General features: G+C 50.9%; 3 protein-coding genes across 6 annotated transcripts; 2 read left to right on the forward strand and 1 right to left on the reverse strand.

Annotated features, from left to right (window-relative positions):
* The first annotated feature begins 14 nt into the window (after positions 1-14).
* LOC136199087 (E3 ubiquitin-protein ligase HERC2-like) lies at positions 15-17,193 on the forward strand. Its single transcript, XM_065989205.1, has 50 exons — positions 15-248; positions 306-820; positions 983-1,240; positions 1,300-1,564; positions 1,616-1,777; positions 1,826-2,032; positions 2,086-2,237; positions 2,298-2,443; positions 2,509-2,622; positions 2,677-2,848; positions 2,899-3,169; positions 3,224-3,427; positions 3,471-3,699; positions 3,748-4,131; positions 4,186-4,359; positions 4,410-4,598; positions 4,657-4,796; positions 4,850-4,981; positions 5,046-5,882; positions 5,947-6,108; positions 6,163-6,302; positions 6,364-7,070; positions 7,132-7,326; positions 7,386-7,564; positions 7,631-7,793; positions 7,855-8,042; positions 8,099-8,308; positions 8,359-8,509; positions 8,570-8,784; positions 8,835-9,446; positions 9,502-9,648; positions 9,703-9,902; positions 9,950-10,286; positions 10,336-10,533; positions 10,595-10,912; positions 10,985-11,298; positions 11,358-11,535; positions 11,595-11,848; positions 11,904-12,048; positions 12,101-12,805; positions 12,882-13,556; positions 13,624-13,746; positions 13,798-14,072; positions 14,129-14,327; positions 14,381-14,598; positions 14,647-15,078; positions 15,141-15,524; positions 15,592-15,745; positions 15,797-16,834; positions 16,891-17,193. Exons 1-50 carry the CDS (start codon positions 174-176, stop codon positions 17,110-17,112), a joined length of 14,064 nt encoding a protein of 4,687 aa, XP_065845277.1. The 5' UTR covers positions 15-173; the 3' UTR covers positions 17,113-17,193.
* A 31-nt stretch (positions 17,194-17,224) lies between these two features.
* Positions 17,225-17,864, reverse strand: LOC136199114 (heat shock protein beta-1-like). The gene has a single exon (XM_065989245.1). The coding sequence runs from the start codon at positions 17,791-17,793 to the stop codon at positions 17,314-17,316; it is 480 nt and encodes a 159-aa protein (XP_065845317.1). The 5' UTR covers positions 17,794-17,864; the 3' UTR covers positions 17,225-17,313.
* On the forward strand, positions 17,325-23,338 carry LOC136199092 (scavenger receptor cysteine-rich domain superfamily protein-like). 4 transcript variants are annotated; one of them, XM_065989232.1, is made up of 17 exons: positions 17,325-18,482; positions 18,543-18,635; positions 18,686-19,012; positions 19,068-19,388; positions 19,449-19,757; positions 19,827-20,126; positions 20,180-20,509; positions 20,561-20,872; positions 20,949-21,284; positions 21,336-21,644; positions 21,695-21,874; positions 21,930-22,100; positions 22,149-22,325; positions 22,384-22,554; positions 22,603-22,779; positions 22,829-22,991; positions 23,045-23,338. In XM_065989232.1, the coding sequence occupies exons 1-17, from the start codon at positions 18,392-18,394 to the stop codon at positions 23,205-23,207; spliced, it is 3,930 nt and encodes a 1,309-aa protein (XP_065845304.1). In that variant the 5' UTR covers positions 17,325-18,391; the 3' UTR covers positions 23,208-23,338. The 4 variants fall into 4 exon arrangements, with proteins under 4 accessions (XP_065845304.1, XP_065845295.1, XP_065845299.1 ...); XM_065989223.1 differs by having other exon boundaries at positions 17,325-18,478; XM_065989227.1 differs by having other exon boundaries at positions 17,329-18,515; positions 18,567-18,635.
* Positions 23,339-23,384: the final 46 nt, after the last annotated feature.

The raw sequence follows: 23,384 nt of genomic DNA on the forward strand, positions 1-23,384 counted from the left end.
TCTACACACTCGCCATTCTGTATTGCTCCCGAAAATCTTACCGTTCATCCTAGCTGGTTTTCGGCAGCTGCAGGGAATTGTTCGGGAAGCCCGCTTCCAGTAGGTTGCAGTAGAAACGACGAAAGAAGCTTCTCGAAACATTTCCGCGTCTCGACGCATCGCGCAATTGCGCAATGAAACGATTCCAAGGAGCCCAACTCGCTCCTCTACCCCGTCTCGACGCGAAATGGCTCAAAAGCGATCTCTCGGTAAGCAAAGACGCTCCAAAGACAGAAGTAAACGTCCCTGACCCATCTCCTACCCAGACGGTCTTCACGAAAGACGGCCTCGCTCGACTCTGGAACGAATTGATCAAGGACAAGGAGGCAACTCTGACGCAGAGCAGCGAAAGTAGCACGAACGGAGGCTCGTCGAACGTCGAGAGCAACGTCGGCGGCGAAAACGAGAACAGGCCGAGAAAATCGACGACGGAAAACGACGAGAATTCGGCCGGGAGCGGCGGCGGCGGCGCGAGTGGCGGCAGCGCGAGCGGGGGACCGCGTCTCAGCGCCCAAGCGATCGTCGACGCGTGGACGTGGGGCGACGAGCCGGACGAGGAAGAGCTGCGCGACGCCGTTCGCTCGCTCGTCGACGAGCAGCACGACTCGACGTGGCGGGCGGCCGGCGGCACGCAGTCGGCCGAACGTCTGCAGCAGCGTCTCGCCGTCTTCGTGCGCTATTTCGTCGCCCTGTCGCGTCGCGCGCCGTCGGCGAATGCGAACGAGCCGCATTTTCGACCGTCGACGAGACGAATTCAATTCGCTCGCGATTCCGATCGATTGTGAGGAGGGGGTCTAATGGATATAGTATTCTGTACATATGTAGTCACTATATATAAAATCTCTTGATCAGGAGTCATCTATATTAATTTAATTAAAGTTAATTAAATTACATTTTAAATCTAATTAAAATTACTTTAATTTAATTAATTTTTCTCCCCTAGTTGCAAACCGGAGGAAATGGCTGTGCGCAATCTCGCTCGGGTCGGCTCGCGTGCGATGCTCTCCTTCATGTTCTCGTTTCTTCGCAAGGCGTGGCGAACGGGTCAAGACGGCGACCTCTGCACCGACTTGCTTCGCGATTCGCTCGAAGCGCTGCAAGTTCTTCCCGAAGCGAGTCTCTACGACGAGGTGAGCGTCTCGTCCGTTTGGCTCGAAGTCGTCGATCGCGGATCGCACTTCCTCCGACAAATCACATCAAGGTAGAAAGTAGAGAAAAAAAATCTTCGAATCTTCGCGTAACACGAAAAATTTATTCTAGTTCTAAAGAGGAGTTTGTTGCTCCGCTTGGTGATCGTTCTCTCGCCTTGGCTCTTCTATTGGAACTCGCTCTTCAACGCGCCACGCTGCGACACGTTCTCAACGCCGTGCTCATTCTTCTCGAACTGGCACAAACGGACAAGTCGACGGACGAAATCGTCGCCGTGCCGCTCGTTCCCTTTCTACGACGTCTCGGTCGCGTCGAAGTGAACACGACGAAGTACGACATCAAACCGTCGCCCGTCAATTCGACGAACGAAGAAGACGTAAAATATATTTATAAATGACGAATTATTTTTTAATATTTTTTTTGTTAGAGAGGATCTTCGTCCGCTAGTCCGACGAAGAGTTTTCTGCAGTATCTCACTTTGCCCGAATCGGATGCGGAACCGGTCGAACTTCGCAGAGTCGCTCACGTTGTCATGTCTCACTTGGATAGGCTCGCCGAACCGTTCATGCCCACAGAAGATACCGATCAGGTAATATAAATATGAATGTTGAATTTCTTCCAATTTGATTTTCTTTAGTCCAAGCCTCTCACTCAGCACGTCTACGGTTGGGGAAGTCTTCATCAGGGAAGAATCGGCGAGACTCATGCGCCGGAGTTGTGCGACTGGTTCACCGAGTTGGGAATTATTGACATTTATTGCGCTGATAAATTGGTTCTCGTGCTGACGCAATCGGGTCGAGTGTATCAATGCAAGGTGGGAGAGCAAAGAGATCAGAAGAATCACGTGAGTTGATGTCCGTCTTGTTCGGGGACGAGTCCCTGACGTAATCTCTCTAGAGCCCGGAGTTGGTTGTCTTTCCCGATAAATACGTTATTACACGTTTGGCGTGTCATTCCGAAGGAAAGCATTTTTTGGCTCTGACGTCGTCTGGTGAAGTGTTCTCGTGGGGAAACGGCGAAGGAGGACGACTCGGTCACGGGGACACTAGGTGAAATTAAGATTAGATTAAATTATATTTTCTCTGACTGTTTTTTTTTTCTTTCTGCAGTTCGTACGGCGAACCTAGACTAATAAAAGCGTTCAAGGGAAAAAAGATCGTCTATATCGCCTGCGGAGACGCTCACAGTGCAGCGATCGATGAAAAGGGGCGACTTTTCACGTGGGGCAAGGGATCCTACGGAAGACTAGGACACGGTGAGAAAGATTGGCGGGGTTTTTATATATAAACTTTCGTTTTTATTGCCGCCTAATTAAAAAAGGAACGAGCGAAGATCACAACCTGCCGGCACTCGTCGAAGCATTTCGAGACAAAACGATAATCGAAATATCGTGCGGAAGCGGCGATTCTCACACGATCGCTTTACAGAACAACGGTGAGACAGCGAGAAAAACGCGATAGCATAACGCAACGCATCTTGGACACTTAGGAACGGTATACAGTTGGGGCGACGGCGATTACGGGAAATTGGGTCGCGGCGGCAGCGAAGGAAGCAAAGTTCCAAAGCCGATCGAACGTCTCGAAGGCGAAGACATTGTCAGCATCGCGTGCGGATCTCAATACACGGTCGCATTGTCAGCAAAAGGCCACGTATTCACATGGTAAGATAAGATAATAAAACTCGAGTCTATCTAGTGTTTTCTCCTTTCAGGGGTAAGGGAGATGGACATCGTCTCGGGCACGGAAACGAGGAGCATTCGCGCTATCCGAGACGCGTCGAAGGCGCTCTCGCCAATTGTCGCGTCGTTCACGCGGCCGTCGGAGTGATGCACTGTTGCGTCGTCACCGACGACGGCGACGTTTACGCGTGGGGACGAAACGATTGCGGTCAATTGGGCGACGGCACGACGAACACGAAAACGGTGCCGACGATCACTCGCGGTCTCCAACCGATGACGAGAATCGCTTCCGGCAATAGCCAGGTAATCGATATTTCTATTATTTCTATCATTTCTATTTCTTTTTTTGTGATGAAGACGTTTGCTTGGTCGTGTACCAATAGTTGGCGCTACGGCACTCGCGTGCCGTTCGTTCTCGACGTTCATCGAACGACGTTCGAGTATCTTGACGTCTACTTGAAACGCGTTTGCGACGGGCTGGATAATCCGCCCGATTGGCGTCCTCCAAGACAGGACCAAGAGTGCATGGCATTAGCCGGTCTCAATCTACTTCGCCTACAGGTAGGGAATTGATTACGTACGTACGTATCTATATTGTTTTTAGCTTCATGCTGCCGTGCAAACGGGTGAAGATTTGTCGACGCTTCATCTCGTACCAGAAAAACCTCTCTTGCACTCGATCAAACAAACAGTTATAACCCTAGCGACGACGTCGGGCGTCGTAGAGTCGGTGCAGTCGGCAGCCCAAGCCTGTCTCAACAGCGGCTGGCTCGCACTCTTGCCGACGGCCGAAGAACGAGCGAAAACCCTATCGGGAATGTTGCCAAGGGAAGGTACAGTGATTATTATTATTATTCTCGAAAAATTCATCTTTTTTTTAGAATCGCTTGATCCGACTCAGGTGCCGGCTAGCCGTCGTTTCATGATCGAACTCTTAGTGAATAGTCTCATGTCGGATGGCGGTCTCGAAGCCGCTCTAGACGCGGCTATATCTTCGGAAATTTTGTCGACGTCGGACGGAGGCGTCGTTTCGTTGGGCGGCGACGTGCTCGCGATTCCGCTGATGCAGCTGGTCGAGCAGTTGCTCGCCAACGCGACGATGCAATCGTTGACGCGACTCGTTACGCTCGATCGGGAATTGGAGTCCGACGTGCCGTCGGCGAAGAAAACGAGTCAGTCGGCGTCGTTGGATCTTCTCGTTCGATTTCAAAGACTTTTGATTGGAAAATTGTTGGTTTTTGACGACGATTGTCGTTTCGTATCAGGTACATATAGAGAAGCTTCGCGGAAACGTCGCTAGAGGCTCTCCTTCCTCCTAGATTCTTCTATTTCGTCGGATTCGAGTGTCTCGGGCGCTTCTCAACTATTGCAGAAATATGGGAAACTTTTGTACGGAAGCATTTATCAGATTGTTCAAAAAGCGTCTACGCTGGCCGGGCAGAGCGCACGGCACTTTTCCGCCTCCGTCGCAACTTTAGAATCGGGCTTAGTCGGTCAGTAAAACCACGCGTCAGCTTTTCCTCTCTATATATTAATCCCAAAGGAATTGTGCTGCCTGAACTCGTTCTCTGCATGTTGCTCGTGCAAGCGTATTATCCGTCTGTCGCCTTAAAGTCCGACACGATTCCGCTACTGAAGGACTTGCTGCCTGCATTGGACGGTTTCAATACGCTCGGTCCCAGTTGCCGACAGGCCGACGAAGCGGACATGGCGTGGCCGGGAAAAACGTCCGGTACGCGCGCAAAATCGAATCCGTCACCAACGTTTCTTTTCACTTATTTCTTTTCTAGACGACAAATGCGAAGATGTGGCGACGGAAGACGTCATGTTTATTCGTAAGGACGATTTGGAGAATCACAACAAGACGGAGGACGGTTTCTGGGTGGTGATACGCGGCAAAGTCTACGATCTCCACGACTTCAAATCGGAGGCAATAATCCGATTCCCAGTTAATTGAATGAACATTATATTTTTCATTTCTAGGCTCCCTGCGGAAAGGAAAATCTAGAAAAATACGCTTCCGGCGGCGACGCGACGGAAGACTTCGACGCGGCCAATCACTCGGAAGAGGCTCGAGAAAAATTGAAAACCCTTCTCGTCGGCGTTTACGTCGACGTGCGTAACGACTTCACCACCCAAAAAGATTTTAAAATCTCTATTTGAACGTTTTTTTCTCAAGGCTGAATCGGCGGAGGTTGAAGATCCCAACGGAGTATCAACGCGTCTAATCGATACGGAACGAATGCTCGCTCTGCTACAAGGCCTTCGCGCTTGCCAAATGGCTCGAAGCACTCCGCTCAGCGTCGAGGAGGAATCGATGTCGACGTGGCTGTCGTCTGGCGTGCTCGCAGGCGGAATGGAATCGCCCGCGCCATCTCGCAATGAAAAAGAGAAATTTTCTCGTCAGACGTCGTCGTCGTCGTACGAAACCGGTTTCGTCGCGTCTCTCGCCAATCCCGACGTTTCGGACTCCGATTCGGCGGCGGCGACGACGTTCTATCGAATTGTCAGTCAGTTCTGTCGACAGAACAATCTCGCCGTTCCCCTCCAATTTCCTCCCGATCATCCCGTCGAGTTGGCCGGTCGCCGTCTGATGGCGTGTCTCATCAAGCACTGCGATCTCGTTCCCGCCGCGCTCGGCGTCGTCGACGTCGATCAATGTCGTCTGCCGGCGTCGCTCGTCGAAGTCTGTCGCGTCGTCTATCGCGCGAAAATGAAGATGATACAGGATCACCAGGGATCGTCTCGTCGCTACGACGACGTCTGTCGAACGCTCGTCGAACGATGCCAGTTCTTGCTCAACGAAATCCGGCCGGCTTCCGCGAAGGTGGCGCTCGCTTTGAATCGACGAAAAGTTCTCGGAATGCGATCGCGATGGGCGACGGCGGCGAGAAAAATCGCGATGCAACGTCGTTCGCGTTCGGGCGAGTCGCCCGTGAAAACGACCGAACGGATCGGTGCGGGAGTTTCGGTCGGTTTCTTGAGACAGTCGAGTCGTGGAATCGAAGACGACGAGGTGAGGGAGAATAATTTTTTCGTTTTTTTTTGCTAATGAGAAAATATTAATAATTTAATAATAGGCGTCGTATGATTCGTTGAAGTCGGCTCGACACGCCAGCCGATTCAAGTGGCTTCGCCAGAGAACGACGGCCGGCACTTCTCTATTGAACGAAATCGCCGGATTTTGTCTAAAAGACGATCCCATTGATCTGGATCGATTGCGATTATGTCTACAGAAACAGGTTGATTTTTTGGACGTCTTAACTCTATGTTCCTCACATTACTTTCGCTTTTAGGTGAATCGATCGAAATTACGCGTCGACGGTGCTCAATTTTTCATGGAATTACTACACACTTCGTCAACGCTTCTTCCGAGCGTTCGCTACGCCGTCATTTGCGGTTGGAACGGTCTCTTACCCATAAATCTCCAACAAAGGCAAGAACGACTCAAAACACGCAATTTCTCACAATTGACCCTCCCTTTTTTCCTCTCGTAGCTTATCCCAGTCTCATTATCTCAACGACGTTCACCTAATACCGGCTCGCGAACAACTCGTTCTCGAAGACGCTTTCCAACGCGTCAGCGAGTGGCTCGTCGATCGTTTGACGACGCTCGTTCGTCTCGCGAACGACGAGTTGACTCGATGCGAATCGAAAACGATCGCGACGTTGCCGTCGTCGCGTCACGTCGCCTTGCTCGTCGGAACGCTGACGACCGAACTCGGATCGATCGGCGTTTCGTTCGTCGTCAATTCCGGTCTCATCGGACTCTTGCAGACGATCGTCAAATTGACGGGGCCGTCGACGGAAATCGACGACGGCGGCGAGACGAATCAACGAAACGACGGCAGTGTCATCAAATTCGCGCGAAGTCGCGACGGCGACGGCGGCGATCGGCTGCCTTTGCCGCCGCTGGCGTTGTCCGGAGCGGAATTGGTTTCCGAGATGCAAGTGGGCGTTCGAGTCGTTCGTGGTAGCGATTGGAAGTGGGGAAACCAGGACGGTCCGTCGCCGAGCGAGGGCACGGTTGTCGAGGACGTCAGCCCCGACGGATGGATTCGAATTCAGTGGGACACGGGAAACATGAATTCGTATCGCATGGGCAAGGAGGACAAGTACGATCTTCAGCTCGCTCCCAGCGCTCTCGACGCGCGAAGAAGACGAGGTCACAATCGTCAGGAAAACGAGGAGGAACATTCAACAGGTAATAAAAAAAAATACTTTTTTATATATATATATATATTTATTTTTATTTTGCGGAGCAGACGCCGACGTCGCTGCGACGGGCAATCACGAGCCGGGTATGGACGAGTCGAATGGACTTCTTCGACGCAGCGCCGTTTGTCTCCTTCGCACGTTGGTTCTTCTCGTCGGCGTGCACTCGGAGCAACTTCGCGAGTCGTCCGTTCGCGTCGTGTGTCGTCTTCTCAAGCATTTGACGTGCGCGGCGAATAGCGGCGGTAAAACAAAGATAAATGTGAATAAATAGACGTTATATTTTTTACGTGTCGTCTCATAGGGTCGTCGCTCGCCAAACAGTCCACGTGGGCGACGCTCGGTTTTATACGCGGCGTCGCCGCGTCGAGTGCAATCAAGGCGTCGTTGGCGGACGAAAATTGGAGCGATTTGTTGCTCGATGTCGCGTCCGGACGCGTCGGCGAAACGGGTCGGGAATTGTCGTCCAATCTACGGCATCGGGTACGTGACGGCGACTCGAGAAAAAAAATCGATTTTTCTCTTCATTCAAAGCGTGACTTTGTGCAGATTTTGGCTCTGCGATTGCTTCGCGTCATTTTGCCGGTGTGGGGATCGACGGGGGAAGAAGACAAGCGAATCGGTCCTCAGGTGTCGCTTCTGTTTCGCTTTCTCGGTCAAATCATCATCGAATGCGCTTTCGGTGTCGTCGATCACGCCGACCAATCGTCAGGTGAGATATAATAAACATATTAATCATAGGTTATATGTATTTATTTATCTTTTGGATTTAGCTAAGAGACGATATCGGACTTGCCTTCCGTCGGTGTTGACGGCGTCGCACAGTAGCACCGTCGCCGAAGAGCTCGTCGCTCTGATTCGTCGCCTACACAACGTCGAATCGTGGCGTTCGCACATCAACGATTTCATAGCCGAACGTCTCAATCATCTCGCATTCGAGATGAAGAAAAACGAAGTGAAGGTGAGTGTCCACGTGTAAGGAACGTAATTTCGATAATTATCCATTGGGAAATTTAGGTCGATTGGACGGAAACGGAACAGGCTGTTTTCATGGCTATTTTTGCCGTTATCGGAGGCATCGACAGCTTACCTCGTCTCGGCGGAGAAGTGGAGCACGACGAACTTGGCGTCGGCATCGTGACGGGAATCAACATCAACGAGCATCTGACTGTTCATTTTCCTGGTCAAAAGATGACGAAGCTGCTCCCAATAGAGCAAATTCGTCCCGTATGATTTTTTTTCTTCCTACATACAGTATGCGTGATTTCTCTGAATAGCTGTCCGGAAAACCGTTTCGAATCGAGTTTCTCATGTCGGGCGAAATGATGAAAACGTGGGCGTTACTAGTCGGTGTCGCCGCCGTGAAAGGAGCCGACAAATTATTGCCGTCGTCGTGGCAACTATTCAAACAGATGAAAAACGTCCCGGGTACGCGACGTCGAGAAAGTAATTGAAAAATTCAATGTTTAATTTTTCTCTCGCTCGCAGAATCGTCGCAGGTCGACATGCTGGCTCTTCGTCAACAGCACCTTTTCTACGGACTTACGAAAGCGGCGCGAGTTTTCTTTACGCGTCAGGAGAGCCTTCGTCAGGTGCTGATTCATCTCGTCGCCAAGTCGCCGAAAAGTCTCTTCGAAGACGTTCTCCACGCGGCGACGATGCCGTCGCCTTTGAAAGCGATTTTCGGTCGAGAAGAAATCGAGGTAAATACATGGCGTGCGTATAGAAATATGCGATTTATTCGTTTTCTTAGGCTGCTTTTGTGACTACGTTTCAATACTTGACGGCGTCGTCTATGTCGTCGCCGGCGTTTCTTCCCGTCGAGTCGACGTCGTCCCCAGCGAAAAATCCCAAATCTGTGGCTCGCTCGGCGTCGAAAACGTCCGCAGCGACGGCGGAACCGACGGCGGCGGCGGCGGCGACGGCGACGGCAACGCCAGTCGCGCCGCCGGAGACGCCGACGTCGCTCGTGTCTCAAATCATGGACATGGGATTCGAAAAGCAAACGATCGAGTACGCGATACAGTGTCTAGGCGGCGCGAGCAGTCCCGAACCGGTCGTCATGTGGCTCCTCGAGCATCCCGACGCGCATCCGCCGTCGGACGGCGGCAATTCGGGAGCGATGGGCGGAGGAGCGACCGCGACTTCGCCGGACAGCGAAGATTCGGATTACGATCCGATCTATGTGACGGACGAGTCCGAAGAGGAGGAAGCGGTGCCGGTGAAGTATAAACTTCGAACGGATTTTCCCGCCGACGACGACTACGCGCGATACGTGCGAGACACGGTTCGAGTCAATATGACGGTGCGCTGTCGAGAATCGTACGAAGAAGTGCGCGACGGCGATTACGGCAGAGTCACTAAGGTGAAATTGCTTGATTAAGAGTTCGGTATAGTAGATGATGCGAGGTGTTTTCTAGATTGATCGCGACGGCTTGAATGATTTGAATGTGCAGTGCGTTTGGCGAGGCAGATCGGGGGCCTATTGGGTGCGCTACAGGCATATTGAATTGGAAGGCTTTCCAGCTAAAACGCCGAACGAAGTCCAAGCCGACAGCCAGATTAGAGTACGGACTTAACGCCGCGCCGAGAGAAGAAATTCGCACGTGGGGTTTTTTTAGGTGCGCTCTCGAGTGCGAGTCAGGCCTTCGATTCGCGCGCCGAAATTCAAGTGGGGCAACGTGACGCCGGGAAGCGTCGGCGTCGTTCGTTCGTTCTGCAACAACGGTCTCGGCGTCAAAGTCGATTTCGCGGAGCAGGAGAACTGGACGGGAGAATTGGCGGAAATGGAAGTCGTGCCGCCGATTCACGACGGAATCATGTGAGGAGAAGTAGAATTTTGAGGGCGCACGATATCTCTGTGTTTAGTTGCGATGGTTGCAAGAGTTCGCCTATAAACGGCTATCGTTATCGCTGCTCCACGTGTCCGGATTTCGACCTCTGTCGCAGTTGCTTTCACAATCCCTCCTTCAAGGATCACAATCACACTTTCATGAGCATGCAAGATCCCGAAGCGTCGCCGCGTTCGGCCGGCCAACCGGGCAATCCGTCCATTCGAAAGAAACGACTTCCCTACGGAACGACGATTCGGGAGTGGAACAAGTGCGTGCGAACGATATCGACGTCGACGCGAGACAATCACAAGGACAGGTTGATCGACGGCGATGCGGAGACCTACTGGCAGAGTTCGGGACCCCCGGGAAAAGTACATCTATTATGATTATTAATATCCTTGATTATGATTGTTCTTCTAGCACTGGATTCTCATTGAAATTCGACCCAATATTCTCGTGCAAGAACTGACCATGCACGTCGATCCGGAAGACGCCAGTTATCAACCGGCTATGGTGACTATGGCCGTTGGACGAACGCAGTCAGCGTTGCGAGAACTGCACACTGTTCACCTCAGTCCAACCGATGTCAAAGTCGTTCTCCTGCGCGATCAGACTGAGGTAATAATAATAATATTAGTCTTGAGTTGTCACTGATTTATTTTATTTTTTTTCAAAAAAGGAATATCGTATTGTTCAAATTAACATTAAGACGTGCAAGGGCGGCGGTATCGATTGCAAGGTTCACGGTCTTACGATAGTCGGTCGCGTCAAAGCGGATGAAGACGAAATGGCGGCGAATTTTCCCTACTTGGCCTCCGATCAGAATCTCCACAACAAGGAGGAGAAGAAAACGGAATCCGGCGATCAAACAGATGCCGATAAGGATGCGTCGCAACGACGACGAAAACGACGCGACGAAGCGGGATTGGATCGGGTCAGCGTTTTCGTCTGGGGTCTCAACGACAAAAATCAACTGGGAGGAATTAAGGGATCAAAGGTAGACAAGAGACGTTTCTGCGTCGCAACTATTTCTGTATTAAATAATTCTTCTTCATTCTTCTTTCTCGAGGTTCTCACGCCGACGAAATCGCCGACGTTGAGTCCCATGAACATCGTCGACGTGACGGCCGGCGCGAAATGTATCTTCGTCCTCACGCAGGACGGCAAAGTGTACTCGAGCGGCGAAGGAGTCGACGGACGTCTCGGCTTGGGTCACACCAAGCCCGTCGCGAAAGTGGAGCTGATCGAAGCGCTTAGTCAATTTGTCGTCAAAAAGGTCGCGATTCATCCGAGCGGTCGACACTGTTTAGGGCTGACGGCAGACGGTAAAGTGTTTTCGTGGGGCGAGGGCATTTACGGCAAGCTCGGACACGGAGACGAACAGTACGTGAGAGTACCTCGTATTGTATAGAAGCGGTTGGGGGGAATTTCTATTCGATCAGATCGCTAGACGCGCCGAAGTTGATTGAAGCGTTGAAGGCGAAGCGAATTCGCGACGTCGCCGCCGGCGACAATCACAGCGCGGCGATCACGTCCGGCGGCGAACTCTACACGTGGGGCTTCGGCCTATACGGACGACTCGGTCACGACGATTCGTTGTCGTTGAGCAAGCCGAAACTGGTCGGCGACAAGTCGAAGAAGGAAGAATATCGCGGAATTTTTTAGCTCGCTTTTTTTAGGTTAAATACTTTTCCGGACTTCGGGTGATCAGCATTTCGTGCGGAAATCGCGACGCGCACACGCTCGCTATGACGGACGACGGCGACGTTTGGTCGTGGGGCGACGGCGATTTCGGCAAGTTGGGTCGCGGCGGACGCGAAGAGTGCTTGGTGCCGAAAAAAATCGACGTTCTCTGCAAGAAAAACATCGTTCAACTGACGTGCGGCGGTCAGTTTTCGCTCGCTCTCACCGCTGAAGGATTGATCTATGCGTGGTTCGTAGATAGAGAACGTGCAAGTCTACATAAATGAGTATTTATTATGCTTTAGGGGCAAAGGAGATTTTTACCGACTTGGGATCGGAACGGACGACCACACTCGCCGTCCTCGCCTTGTTACTGCTCTAAAAGGAAAGAAAGTCTCTTACGTGGCCGTCGGATCGTTACACTGCATCGCTATAACGGACGAGGGAAAGGTGAGCATATGATAAAATACGTGCAAAAACGCACGAGTTTCTCTCTACCAAGGCCTATATATGGGGCGAAAACGATCACGGTCAGCAGGGAACCAATCGCAAGGGCCCCACGCAAAATCCGACACTGGTTCCAGTGTTGGAAGACTACAAAGTTGCTCGCGCCACGTGCGGATCGTCGCACAGCATCGCTTGGACTCAGCCGGCCGAAGTTCTCCCTCCGCAGGAGCATCAATCCGTCACGTTCGACGCGCCTACTGATCCCATCGGATCGGCGCTCGTCACCGAGCAGACGTTACCGGACGGTCTCAATCCCGAACCCTTCTCCGAATCGACTATGATGCTGAAGAATAGGCCGTCGTTGACGAAGATTCTCCTCGCCTTGCCCAATCATCCCGCTCGTCAAAAAGCGATGAATTATCTCCTATCCGCGCTCAAGATCATGTACGCTCGCGACGCCGTTGTTTCGGCGCTCGCCGTCGAAGTGCCGGCTCTGGCGACGACGAAAGACGCCGTTATCGTGTCGCCGGCGGCGGCGAGTCAAACCGTGTCGAAGGACGTCGAAACGTACGGGGAAAGTGACGCGGTTGCGACCGTGTCGCCGTCGGTCGGTCTGGACGATTTTACCGGACGACTGAGCGACGGCGATGCGCGGATGCTCTTGGATATGCTGAAACTAGCCGTTGCCGGTCGCGTAGGCGACAACGGGAAACCAACGCTTTCGCACGTTATCAAAGGTCTCGGCCAGTCGAGACAAGAAGTAAGGGAGATTAATTAACTAGTATTTATTTTGTCTTTGACTCCTCTTCCCCCCCCCCCCCCCCCCCCCCCCCAAGGTCGCCGTTTTATTGCTTGAACTTTGCATTACCGAGTTGGAAGACGTCGCCGCGTCGACGGACCTATCAACGTCGTCGGCGTCGGCCGTCGTTCAAGAAACGCCTCATCCGTATCCCGACGATTGGGATCAGACCGGTTCGGTTCGCATTCCCGGCGCCGAGAGTCTCCGAGTCGAATTCGATCGTCAATCGAGCACCGAACGTCGGCACGACGTGCTCGAAATAGCCGACGGCGTCGGTCAGGTCCTCGCGACTCGATCCGGACGCGAATGGTCCGACTGGTCGTCGGAGATCATCGTTCCCGGCGAGGAAATGCGCTGGCGATTCTCGAGCGACAATTCGGTGAACGGATGGGGCTGGAGATTCACCGTTCATCCGACGATGCCGCCAAAAGCGGCGCGCAGCACGCTGCCCGATCGCGTCATCCAATCGAAACCGTCCATCGATCTCGTTTCGTGTCTGCTCGACTTTCGTCTCGAATCGGCGCCGGGCGTCGACGCTTTGCCGCGTCTCGCCTCCGCCTTGGCGGCGTGCGGTCGCATGCAGAGTCTCGAGCCCGATCAGCGTATCTGGGCGCTTCGTCGCTTGAGAAATCTCGTCTCGTCGACGAGCGTTCTGGAGTTCATGGACATGGAAGCGTTGTTGCGCGGCGAAGCGACGATCACGAGAAATGCCGTAAGACTCGCGTCTCGGAATTCTTTATAGCGAAAATTACGCTTCTTGTATTAATTACCCTTCGAAGGTCTTTGCCGCTGCGTTGGGATCGCTCATTCACGTTCTACCTCACATGATTCTGAAGCAGTACGAGTCGGAAGATGCGACAATTCGCCAAGGCAAACAGCTAATGCACACGTCATTTCTAAGGGTCAGTTCTTCAATCAACGCAAACGAACGTCATTTGAAATCTTTTTTTCAGAGTCTCCTATCCCTCGCTGTTGATCTGAATCTCGATTCGCTTTCGTGCTGTCGCGATCAACAGAAATGGAGTTGGTTTCGCACTTTCGCCATGGCGCAGCGCGTCTCCGTCGCCTTGTCGAAACGAACGCCGCTACCGAAAGACTTTCTCAACGAAGTGAGAATGAAACTTCAAGGTTTGATGTCGCTCGCGGAAGCGTCGTTGGACTTCGAACACGAAGACCACGAACTCTTCAAAAGGAGACACGACGAACAGCTCATGGCTTGGCTTCAGAGGCACGTCGCAGTTCGACACGAAACGTATCGAAAATTCTTCATTTTTTTTCTATTAGGAAATCTGGTGATTGGATGCTGACGGGAGGCAGCACTTCGGTCCTGTATGGATGGGGTCATAATCATCGAGGACAATTGGGTGGCATCGAAGGCACTAAAGTGAAAAATCCTCGAGCCTTGGAAGCGATCGCTGGGCTTAAGCCGCTGCAGATTGCGTGCGGCGAGCAGTGCGTATTCATCGTGACTCACAACGGAAAGGTAGAAAAAATGTCTTTGATAATGTATAAGCTAATTTTATTGGGGTACCGTAGGTCTATTCGACTGGCTACGGAGCGTACGGACGACTCGGCTTAGGCAAAATAGCCGAATGCGTTCTAAGTCCGGCGTTAATCGAAGATCTCCAGCACGTATTTGTAAAAAAAGTTGCCATCAACGCCACCGGAAAACACTGTCTCGCCCTAACCGCCGACGGAGAGGTCTACTCGTGGGGCGAAGGCGACGACGGCAAGCTGGGTCACGGCGATAGAGCGTACGTCTCTCCTTTTCTCCTCCATATAAGAAATAACTATTTATTCAGGACTCTCGATCGACCGCGAATCATTGAATCGCTGCGCGGTAAGGAGGTGGTCGACGTTGCGTGCGGCGGTTTGCACAGCGCCTGTATCCTGGCAAACGGCGACCTATACACGTGGGGAAAAGGACGCTACGGTCGTCTCGGTCACGGCGACAGCGAGGACCAATTGAGACCGAAATTCGTTCAAGCGCTCAAGGGCAAAAAAGTGACGTACGTATCGTGCGGCAGCGGCGACGCGCACACGGTCGCTCTCACCGACGACGGGACCCCTTGGTCGTGGGGCGACGGCGATTACGGCAAGTTGGGACGCGGCGGTCTGGACGGATGCAAGACGCCGAAAATCATAAAGGATTTGATGGGAAAAGAACTGAAGCAACTCGAATGCGGTTCCCAGTTTACGATGGCTCTAACTAAGACGGGAAAAGTCTATTCCTGGTGCGCGCGACGACTAGCATCTGTTATTCGAGTTAAATTAAGTGGCGTCTTTGTGTGTGTAGGGGAAAGGGCGACTATAATCGACTCGGTCACGGCAACAAAGAACATCATCGTCGTCCGAAGGAAATCGAAGCGCTCAAGGACAAACACGTCGATTTTCTCGCCGTCGGTTTGATGCACTGTTGCTGCGTGACGAAAAACAACGAACTGTACGCGTGGGGCGACAACGACGAAGGCCAGCTCGGCGACAATACGACGACGGCGGCGCCGGTGCCGAAACTCGTCACCGCTCTGCTGGGAAAGGGAATCGATCGCGCGGCGTGCGGCTCGGCGCACACCGTCGCTTGGTCGACGAAACCGTCGTCGACGACGTATGATTTTCCGAAGGAGATTCCGCTCGAGTACAATCACTTGCAGTCGATCAATACTAAAGTATTGAGAAATAGGTGAGACTGACGAGGGATTATTATTATAAATACGAGCTCTTGCATTTTGTTTTGTTTTTTCGTGTAGGCTCGTGCTACTGAATCATTTTTCGAGTCTGATTGGCCCGTGCGTCGCAATGTTCACCTTGGAAAAGCGGGATGTCGTCGACGAGGACGAAGACGAAACGCGATCGTCTGCCAACTTTGACGAACTTCGAACGCTACTCGTATCGTCAGTTAAGGTGAGAAATAATTGATCAATACACCGCCTCTCACGATAAATATTCTAATAGGAATCTCTTTTTAAACGAGTCGTTCAACATACCATGATTCGTGATCGACAACACGGTCCCATCATCGAAGTGAATCGCATACAAGTGAAGCGTAGCCGCTCGCGTAGCGGATTCGCCGGCGCCGACGGCAGCAAGTCCGTCTTCGGTCAAATATGCGCGAAAATGGTGACGGCCGGCCCGGAAACGCTCCTCATGTCCCAGCGCGTGTGGAAAGTGAAATTCGTCGGCGAGAGCGTCGACGATTGCGGCGGCGGCTATTCGGAATCGGTGTCGGAGATGTGCGACGAACTTCAGAACGGCTACACGCCCTTGCTCGTGCCGACGCCGAACGGTCGCGAAGAGACGGGCGTCAATCGCGATTGTTTCATTCTGAACCCGGAAGCGTACGCTCCGCAGCACTTGAAAATGTTTCGCTTTCTCGGAATTCTCTGCGGCATCGGAATTCGCACGGGCCAGCCGATCAGCGTCAATCTCGCGCCGCCCGTCTGGAAGCAGCTCGCCGGCATGAGGCTAACCGTCGGCGACTTGAGCGAAATCGATAAGGAATACGTTCCCAGTCTCGTCTTCATACGCGACTGCAGCGACGACGAATTGCTCGCCTTGGACTTGGCGTTCGCGACGCCGAGCGCGTGCGGTCGCGACGTTCAGCTCTCGACGCGCTATCGCAAAGTAACGCCGGAAAATCGGAGCGAATACGTTCAAATGGCGCTTCACTATCGCCTACACGAATTCGACGTTCAAGTGAACGCTGTTCGAGAGGGTTTGGCGAAGGTCGTTCCCGTGCCGCTGCTGACTCTCTTCACTGGCGTCGAGCTGGAGACGATGGTATGCGGCAATCCGGAGATCAGCGTCGAGAAATTGAAGTCGGTGGCCGCGTATAAGGGCCACTCGCCGAATTCGCCCGTTATCAAGTGGTTTTGGGAAACGCTCGAGCAATTGACGATGGCTGAACGATCGCTCTTCCTTCGATTTGTCTGGGGTCGTACGAGACTTCCGAGAACGATGTCGGACTATCGAGGAAGGGACTTCGTCATACAGGTAAGATTAATGTTTGCTCGTGTAATAATCTTATATTTAATTTTGTCTATTTGAAGGTGTTGGATAAGCATCCGCCGGACTATTTCTTACCAGAAGCCTATACGTGCTTCTTCCTGCTGAAATTGCCTCGATACTCGTGCAGACCTGTGCTGGTCGAAAAGTTGAAGTATGCGATTTATTTCTGCAAGTCCATCGACACAGATGACTATGCCCGAGTCAATATCACTGGAGACACCGAGTTAGTGGACTCGGACATTGATGACATCGATTCCGATTAGTTCATGGAATGGTGGGTTTTGATGGCAGACTTTTTATGTGTTTTCGCGTCTCAAGTGAATTGTTAATTAATGAACTGAAAATTTTTGGTCTAAATCGGACAGATGAGGAGAATTGAATCATCTACATATATTTCAGCAAAAAAATGTCAACAGAAGAAAAAGTAAGATAGAGTTCTAAATTCTAATCAAATGTTCTTCTAATCATTCGTGCTTGACCGGTAGAGTCGTCTCCTTGGATTCGACAGCTGGCGGAGTATACGGGGCATCAATCGTCAAAAGCCCTTTCTCGCTCAACTTGCTCGCCATTTCTTCCAATCCCGTGCCTTCCGGAATAGCGACGATTCGCGTATACTCGCGAAATTGCTCGTAATGATCGGTCTTGTCCTCGTGCTTCGCCTTCACCTCCAATTTACCGTCCTGCGTGCGAATGCTCACGTTCTCCGGCTTGAATCCGCTCACGTCGAAGCTCCAGCGCACTTTCTTCGTGCCGTCGTCCTCCTCGACAACCGTCGGTCGAACGGCATTCTTTTGGAGCATCGAGTGAGCGGCGGGACGGCTACAGTGTCGCTGGAGCCCGTTCAACTGGCGCTCGATGCTGTCGAACGTCGAGAGTAGGCTGCTCGGTCGAAAACTGGTCGTCAGCCAAGGATCGTTCCAATCGAAGACGCTGATAAGTGCCATATCGTCGAGTTTCAGATTTCTTTGCGCAGATCTCTTCTGAGGATTTGCTCAGCTTGACTGAATTGTCGATTGCGACGGGCCATATATATACTGCAGCGTACCAACGTTCTTACGTCGCCGAGTTCTTACACTGGTACGAGTCGGAAGGCAGTCGAATGTTCTCGAAGCTTCTACGTTGTCGCACGTGCGTCACGGTAGTCGAATGTTCTCGAAGCTTGTACGTTGTCGCACGTGCGTCACGCGACCTCCTATACCCAGCACTACGGAAAAGCCTTTCAAACGAGAATTCCACTCATGCACATGTTTTGGGGGGTTTAAAGTTGAACGTCGAGGTATGTCTAATACTAATTGATTCATAGCATTCCCCAGGGACCGGCAAGTCGCATGCAGGGTTTCTTAGCCAATCATTCTACTATATTTTTGTTTAGAGCGCAAGACTCGTTCAAGAAGGAAAATCTTCACGCTGCATGCCGGTCTTGGATATATACCGGACTGACGTTGTTCGCCTACTAGCTGTAGTATGGGTGCAGCCTAAATGAATTCTTGAACCTGCGTGTCTCGCCTCGCCTAACAAGGGCAAGCATGCTGGAATGCTTCCATGAAGAGTCTTTGCACGTTCTTTTGTCACTTCAGTCTTGCTTTGGTGCTCGTCCCAACGAAGTCCGCCCGCATATACTCATTTCGCGTTGGTTTGATCTTTTCCTTCATTTACATGCATTCAGGTTTTGGACTTACTGCGACTCGTGTAGGTCTCTATCTAAGAGTTTCTTTAGCTGTGATGGTTTTCCTTCTTTGTGCTATGAGTACGAGCACGTCCCGGTCCGCAACAGCACCGCCACTCGGTAAAAAGTAACACTTTTCTGGTCAAGTCTAGGGCACATGGTTTATGTAGATTTTGACGTACATCTATCTGGGTCATCTTACGGCGGTTCTCTGGAAATTTTTGATTACAGCGATTTTCGATATAAATCAGTAGTTATCTGTGACAATAGCTGGGATGAAACTGATGCCGCCGTTATATGTACAGAACTGTTTGATAATCCTCTCAAAGGCACGGAAAGGAAATGGCTGTATTCTACCGTGTCGCCAAATAGCGTTGCTGTCAAAGATATAGACTGCCCAAAGGCAGCAAAAAGTCTTTCTGAGTGTCAATTTACTTTGGTTGGCGCTCAGTGCGATAGTTCCCTATATGCGTACGAAGTGAACGTGGAATGCGACCGTGAGAAAACATACCGTATAGTCCGACATCAAGCATATTATGTATTCTATTTTAGCCCTTATAATGAGACTCTCTGGCGGAAATTCAATCTATGAAGGAACCGTGGAAGTGTTCAACGCCGGACAGTGGAACCTGTTAACGATTTGTGATAACACGTGGAACAAAAATGATGGGACCGTTGTGTGCGAAAATATCTTTGGCTTTCCTCTCAAAAACACCGCCACAAAAGCCTATAGCTCCTCCTCAAACAGGCATACGTTGTCCATTGCAAACGTTCGCTGCAGTGGTGCAGAAAAATCAGTTCTAAACTGCACGTATGACGACGACGCATGTTCTAGCAGTTGGAATTTGCTGGAAGCAAGAGTTGAATGCTACGGTAAAATTCGCCATGCACTCACCTTGACCTAGAGAATTAAATCGGTTTGTATATACACAGGCAGTACCTTACGACTTACCGACGGACCGTCTCCTAACGAGGGTCGCGTCGAAATTTACCACGACGGCGAGTGGGGAACGATTTGCAACGATCAGTGGGAAAGCGACGATGCCGTGGTTGTGTGCGACGTCCTATTTTCGACGGCAGTCAAAGCCACGTCGATATTCGATCAAGGAGCTGTAAAGAGAATCTGGCTGGACGAAGTGAAGTGCAAAGGAAATGAGAAGATTTTGGAGAACTGCGTGCAGCACAACGACTGGAACAAAGTCCACTGCAATCCTATCAAACTTGCCGGCGTTTCTTGCGAAGGTAAGTCAAGAAAAAAAAGAGATGCTCCTATTTTATAATCATAATTAATTTTGTGTCGTGTCCTCTTAGACACTAATGTAAGGCTTCGCGACGGAACGTCGCCGACGAATGGGCGTGTAGAAATCTATCACAAAAGACAGTGGGGCGCCGTGTGTAGCCACAACTGGAACCTAATTTCAGCAACCATTCTGTGCGATCAGCTTTTCTACACCGATGCGGTTTCAGCGGACGTGCAGGCGTTTGGGCTCGCATCGGGTAAGACATGGCTCGACGACGTTGGATGCAACGGCCGGGAAAATAGCCTTGACGATTGCGTGACGCACTACGACTGGAGTTCTCCGTGTTACAGTGCCGGAGCAGTTTGCAGTGGTAAGACCTCTCCCAGATTGCTCTCAAGTGAATTCATTAGCGTCTTCCTATAGATAAGTACGTTCGGCTCGTCGGAGGATCAAAATCGACGGAGGGTCGCGTTGAAGTCTATCTCAATAGACAATGGAATAGCGTTTGCGAGGACACCTGGAGTCTCGACGATGCAAACGGCGTTTGTGACTATCTATTTTCCACCGGGGCTATTTCCGCCACGGGACCGGGTTCCTTTGGCGTCTTCAGTGGAAAATCCGGAAACAATAGCGGAATAGCGAGTGTCGCCTGTTTGATTAAGAACGGAAACAGTCCTCGCGTTTGTCAAGAGAAGGTGAAAGATTCTAGCCAAGCCTGTCAAGGTCAACAAAACGTTGGGGTCAGATGTTACGGTATATGAAGTTATTATGCGTACAAAAAAAACCAAGGGAGTTTGTTTATAGATGCGGATGTCCGACTTTTGGACGGCCCGTCTCCTAGAGAGGGCCGCGTCGAAATATTTCACAACAAAACATGGGGAACAATATGTGATAGCGGATGGGATATAGAAGATGCCAACGTGGTTTGCAATCAGCTCTTCTCCGTACCAGCCGTCGAATTCAAAAGCGGAGCGTACTACGGTTCAGGCACCGGCAAAGTGTGGCTAGAGAACGTCGGATGCAAGAGCTCAGACACAAAGCTGAGCAAGTGTTCTAACAGTGGATGGGGCACGAGCAGTTGTAGTCACGGCAGAGATGTCGGAGTCGCTTGCTACGGTAAAATTTAAAACGAGATAGATAGATACAGTAGATAGATAGATAGGAATAATTGGGAGAGGCCTTCGTCTTGTAGGTACGAATATTCGTCTTCAGGGTGGCTCCTCTCCCAGAGAAGGTCGCGTCGAGGTGTATCGTAATAACGCTTGGTCGTCTGTTTGTGGCGATGCGAGCTTCTCCGGTTGGAACAAGCTGGTTGGAAATGTCATCTGCCAACAACTCTTCTCGACTGAGGCACTGTCCGTCGATAAGTCCTTTGGTTCCGGTAGTGGCGACATACTCTACCAATCAGAACGCGTTCCATGCACCGGAGCGGAATCGAATTTGGCCGACTGTCCCGTCGAGTTTCACGGCTTGGACGGTAGTGCGTGTGATCACAGCAAAGACGCTGGGCTGGTTTGCCTACATAGCGGTAGGTTGACCGTTTCTGTAATTGGTTATTTAATTAACCTTTTGTCTGTAGGAAATTCAATAAGACTCGTAAATGGTGTCACGCCGAAGGAGGGTCGCGTTGAAATATATCACAACTTAGAATGGGGAACCATCTCGAAGAAAGGATGGGACGTCCAGGATGCCAACGTCGTTTGTAGACAATTAGGCTACGGTGACGCAGTTAACTGCTGCAGCTCTAAATACGGTCAAGGCTCCGGTAAAGTGTGGCTAGAGCAAGTGGACTGCACCGGTTTCGAAGACGATTTGGTGGAGTGTTCTTCACGCGGCTGGGGTACCCACAGTAGCAGTCACGCAGACGATGTCGGCATAATTTGCACTGGTATGTGCAGAACTGTATGTGTCGCAATGACCGGTTAGAGTTTCGTTTAGGAGCGATTCCCCCGTGCGGGGATCTTCTGGCGCCCGAGAACGGGGCACTAAGCGGCTTTTCCAACCTGACGGGTGAAACGGCTTTCTTTTCTTGCAACCAGGGCTACTCGATCGTTGGATCTGCTTCTCGAACGTGCCAAAGGGATGGCAAGTGGTCAGGAATTCAACCGCTATGTCATGGTACAATGTCCCCTTACGATGCCACTATTACATGTAACAGGTATTGTCTTGTTAGCTCAATGCCAATCACTAAGTGCTCCACTGTTTGGCGCCGTTGCGATGGATAACACAACCATCGGGGGAACGGCAACGTTTACGTGTTTGAAGGGATATAACCTACACGGATCTAGCAACAGGGTGTGCCAGAACGACGGAACTTGGAGTGGAACTGAAGCGAGTTGTCAAAGTAAGCTCTACTTAGTACGTGCTGCTTACGTAGAAAAATTTGTCGTAGTTGTGGACTGTGGATCTCCTGGTGACCTTGCAAATGGTGTTGTATATGCAGGAAATACTACGTACAATTCGGCTGCGTTTTTTGTTTGCAATCATGGATATAGTATAAAGGGTCTGTCTACGAGAGTCTGTCTTTCAAGCGACAAGTGGAGTGGCACACCAGCCAATTGTCTGAGAGGTAAACAATGCATTATTTTTAGAACGCGAATTTTCATTTATTTGCGAATAATTGTTAGCCCAATGCCAATCACTAAGTGCTCCACTGTTTGGCGCCGTTGCGATGGATAACACAACCATCGGGGGAACGGCAACGTTTACGTGTTTGAAGGGATATAACCTACACGGATCTAGCAACAGGGTGTGCCAGAACGACGGAACTTGGAATGGAACCGAAGCGAGTTGTCAAAGTAAGCTCTACTTAGTACGTGCTGCTCATATCGAAAAATTTGTCGTAGTTGTGGACTGTGGATCTCCTGGTGACCTTGCGAATGGTGTTGTATATGCAGGAAATACTACGTACAATTCGGCTGCGTTTTTTGTTTGCAATCATGGATATAGTATAGAAGGTCTGTCTACGAGAGTCTGTCTTTCAAGCGGCAAGTGGAGTGGCAAACCAGCCAATTGTCTGAGAGGTAAACGATGCATTATTTTTAAAGGCAAATTTTTATCTATTTGCGGTAGAAACGGCTCAGACTGAGCAGCCCGGGCAGCCTGAAGCCGCCTCTGACTGCGAAGAAACAACTATGATACCATACTTTGCGGTCATAGCTGTCCTGGCAGTTGCAGTTCTGGTACTCAGTGTATTGCTCATCGTATATTGCCGAAAGTACAAGTCAAAGCAATCGTACCATATATACTAAAAAGTGGATTTTGCAGCAGAAAATAGTTGCTCTTTAGATTTCAACCAGCGAAGGCAGCCCATGAAGTGACAGTGAAAAGCGTGACCAAGGAACAGACGGAAGAATTTAAAAATCCTCTGTACGAAAGTCTTCCAGAAGTCCCAGAACGCTACGTGACTCCAAATTCTACCATCAAGCCAGGTACAAGCCACCTTGTGTGATTTTGACTGTTGCCTCCGTATGCTAAATTGCTGAACGACTGACTGACTATTGTTACACTATGTTTAGAAAATCTACACTGTTTGTTACAGCTGACGTCAACGCTCACTAAAATAAAATCAACGTTTTTGAATGTTAAATAGCACGTGACGTGTTTTCGCGCGAGGCAACTCAGGCTG

Source organism: Oscarella lobularis, chromosome 1 (genome assembly GCF_947507565.1).
Source record: "Oscarella lobularis chromosome 1, ooOscLobu1.1, whole genome shotgun sequence".
Taxonomy (NCBI): domain Eukaryota; kingdom Metazoa; phylum Porifera; class Homoscleromorpha; order Homosclerophorida; family Oscarellidae; genus Oscarella; species Oscarella lobularis.